Source organism: Prinia subflava, chromosome 8 (genome assembly GCF_021018805.1).
Source record: "Prinia subflava isolate CZ2003 ecotype Zambia chromosome 8, Cam_Psub_1.2, whole genome shotgun sequence".
NCBI lineage: Eukaryota > Metazoa > Chordata > Aves > Passeriformes > Cisticolidae > Prinia > Prinia subflava.
The window spans coordinates 11621231-11624322 of NC_086254.1; the positions used below are offsets into that span (position 1 = coordinate 11621231).

The window sequence follows — 3092 nt, forward strand, 5'->3', positions numbered from 1 at the left end:
AGATCCAAACACAGTGTGATATGGTTTGCAATACGCTGAATGTGGGTTTGGGCTAGTGAGGCTGAGCACAGTTTTGGCTTTAGCTCTGGTGTTGTACTCAGTCCCTCCCCTTTTCTCATGCCATCTCCTACCTGCACATCACATCTCACCCTTGATAAAGAGCTCCGTAACGTTGTTCTGTCCCATTTGCTTCTACCTCGTCCCACAGCATTGTTACTTACTGGAAGGAAGTGTAATGGCATTGAGGCAGACTTTAAGGGCACGGGCCTCTCACCCAAGTCAGGTAAGGTAGAGGGAAGCCTCGAGAACAGAAGGATGAACTCCAGAGAGATCCCAGAGGGAAGTTACTCTCCGCTGGGATCCCAGCAGAGCTGGTGTTTCACCGTGCGGTGCAGCTGGGCAGCGTTTGTGCCTATGATGATGGCGGTTTAAAGCCCCTTCCCGTTGCCTCCGTTGTTGGGGCTGCGCTGAGCCCTCGTACTCCACCGCCTGACCCGGGCCTGGCTCGGCCCCGGGGAGTGGGGAGCTCGCTCGGGGCCGCCTCCTCCGCGGCCGGCGGTGACACCAGCGCTCGGGGACACGGGCCACGAGCGGCGGCGGGACGGGCGTCCCCGGGCTGGGGACGAGGTGGAGCGGCCCCGCTGAGGCGCCCCCGGCGGCTCGCGGAGCTGAGCCCTCCGTCCCGCCCGGCGCGCAGGCGGAGGCGGCGCGGTGCCCGCCGGGAACCGCAGTCCCGGGCGCCGCCATTTCTCCCTGTGGCAGCGCAGGGGCCGCGGCCGCGGTGACTCTGGGCATGGAGAGCAGCTTCGGCTCCGACTTCGGCTCCGGAGGAGGCGGCGGGGGGAAGCTGGACCCGGGGCTCATCATGGAGCAGGTGAAGGTGCAGATCGCCGTGGCCAACGCACAGGAGCTCTTGCAGGTGAGAAGGGGCGGCGGGCCTGGCGGGGGCTGACTCGGTCCCGGTGCGGGTCGCAGAGGACGGCCAGGCCGCCCCGCTCCCCTCGCAGCACGGGCGGCGGCTGCGGCCGGACTCCCGGGCCGCGGTCCTGCTCACGGGCTCTCTCCGCAGCGGATGACGGACAAGTGCTTTCGGAAGTGCATCGGGAAGCCCGGAGGCGCCCTGGACAATTCCGAGCAGGTGAGGACGGACGGGAGAAGTGGGACCCCGCGGGCCTTTAGTTCGGGGCTGCCGCTGAGGCTCTGTGTCCTGCAGAAGTGCATCGCCATGTGCATGGACCGGTACATGGACTCCTGGAACACAGTTTCGCGAGCCTACAATTCTCGGCTGCAGCGGGAGAGAGCCAACATGTGACGCCTGCCGGCCTCTGGGCCGAGAGGGACCATGTGGGGAAGGGGCAAGCGGCCAGTCCAGGTGGTTAGGCGTGAATTCTGCTGCCTTCTCAGCCCCTGTCATGGCAGAGCAATAAAACCTCGCTGAACCTTTTGCATCCATTGACTTCTATTAGCACCAGCTGCAGGAGTGAGTGGTTTTTTTTTTTTCCTATGAGCTGCTCGGTTTGTTTCTTGCCCTTCCCAAGTGTCCAGACTGGCCCAGGGATTTATCAGTGGATAAATCCAGCATAGTCCATCCCATCCATAAGTCCCTTTTAGTGGAAAAGCTGCCAGAAGATTCTCCATATGCCACCTTGGCTCTTTTATCCCTAATATCTGTATAGCACTATGTGCGGCTATCTTTGAGCTTATAAGCTTTGACTCAGCTCAAGCACAGTGTTGGGGAGCAGGACACCCTCTCAAATAGTTGTATGAGCACAGCTAGGAATGAACAGGTTGGGAAGTACTTAGGTTGTTTTCTTTATAGAATAAAGTGTGTTTTGTGGCTGTGATACTCCGTAGTTTCTGGTTTGGCTCTGACACAGATGTTCCATCTTGGGGCCTACATCCTAAGCATAATTTTTTGATGGAGGAGCATGTCTGCAACAGGGGATGTGGGTCTGCTTTGGGGCACAACTCTCTATTGTTTTCTGCTTACACACTGCTCCTGAAAAGGTGGGTTCATGCTGTGTGGTCAGCAGTAGATATAACTGCTGGAAGAGGAGTGTTGGAGATTAACAGTGCCTGTGTAGTGAGTTTTTAACATCCTTTCTTTTGAAGCTCTTCTGTATTTTATAAAAGGTTTCATGGTTTGCTGGCCACAGAGATAGACTGGAAGAATGACATCTCCATACCTCTTAGGACATTCAGAGGGATGTGATAGAACCCAAAGTGTTCTCACACAAGGTAAACTATGAGGAGATATATGAGTATTTGGACTTGCTGAAACTGGAGTTTCTAGACTGTCAGAATGACTACTTGAAAATAAAGCTTTCAGACATACTTGCTTAGGGGGCTTTTTACCGTTCTTTATGGCTGTATGAATTTTGTGGCACTGGCTCTGCAGCAGTCCCATTTCCTTCATGGGAGCATCCCATAGGTGTTCCAGCCATGAATCTGAACCCATCTGGAGCTGAGCCATACCTGGAAGCCAGGTCTCCCACGTAGCTGGTGCTCTGTCTGGGAAAGTTGTGGATCTTGCTGCCAGCTGGGTTGGGATGGAAGAAACCTCTTGCTATGCCCAGATAAAGAGCTTAAAGCATCAAAAATGAGGAAGGGATTTAGGGTACAAGCAGCTGTTCAGTTTTGGTGGCTGAATTGATGGGGACATGTCTAAGGCTGCTCTGCCCAAGACTTCGCACATGAGCTCTGCTGCAGTTCCTTGCTTGTGAACAAAGTTGTCTATATGTCTTATGCTAGCTGATAGGACCTGACAAGTATTATTTGCACCACTATCTCAGCACTTTAATTTTTTCCTTCCGAGCTTAGCCAGACAGTGGTCTATGTGGCCATATCTTAATCTTTGCCAGTTTAATCACCTGTTACCTAATGCAAAAGGAGCTGCAGGGGCGTGTGTGAGAAGCCCCTCCTAATACTCTACTATAGGTGAGGGCCTGTGCAGTCTGAACTCCCAAGTGTTCTAGTCCTGCATTCTCTTGGGATCAAATGGTGAGCCTGGAGGTCATCACTGAGCTCTCTAGTACTACACACTAGTTGGAAACAGCATCACACCCTTCCCAAAAGCCACTGCACAGCACAAT

At 54.5% G+C, this 3092-nt stretch overlaps 1 protein-coding gene across 1 annotated transcript; it reads left to right on the top strand.

Annotated features, from left to right (window-relative positions):
• Nucleotides 1-714: 714 nt before the first annotated feature.
• TIMM13 (translocase of inner mitochondrial membrane 13) lies at nucleotides 715-1444 on the top strand. The gene is made up of 3 exons (XM_063403032.1): nucleotides 715-919; nucleotides 1070-1138; nucleotides 1214-1444. Exons 1-3 carry the CDS (start codon nucleotides 794-796, stop codon nucleotides 1310-1312), a joined length of 294 nt encoding a protein of 97 aa, XP_063259102.1. The 5' UTR covers nucleotides 715-793; the 3' UTR covers nucleotides 1313-1444.
• The last annotated feature ends 1648 nt before the right edge of the window (nucleotides 1445-3092 follow it).

Coding starts and splice junctions, on each gene's coding strand:
- TIMM13 (XM_063403032.1), top strand. CDS start 794: ATGGAGAGCAGCTTCGGCTCCGACTTCGGCTCCGGAGGAGGCGGCGGG. Junction 920..1,069: donor ACGCACAGGAGCTCTTGCAG/GTGAGAAGGGGC, acceptor CTCTCTCCGCAG/CGGATGACGGACAAGTGCTT. Junction 1,139..1,213: donor CCCTGGACAATTCCGAGCAG/GTGAGGACGGAC, acceptor TGTGTCCTGCAG/AAGTGCATCGCCATGTGCAT.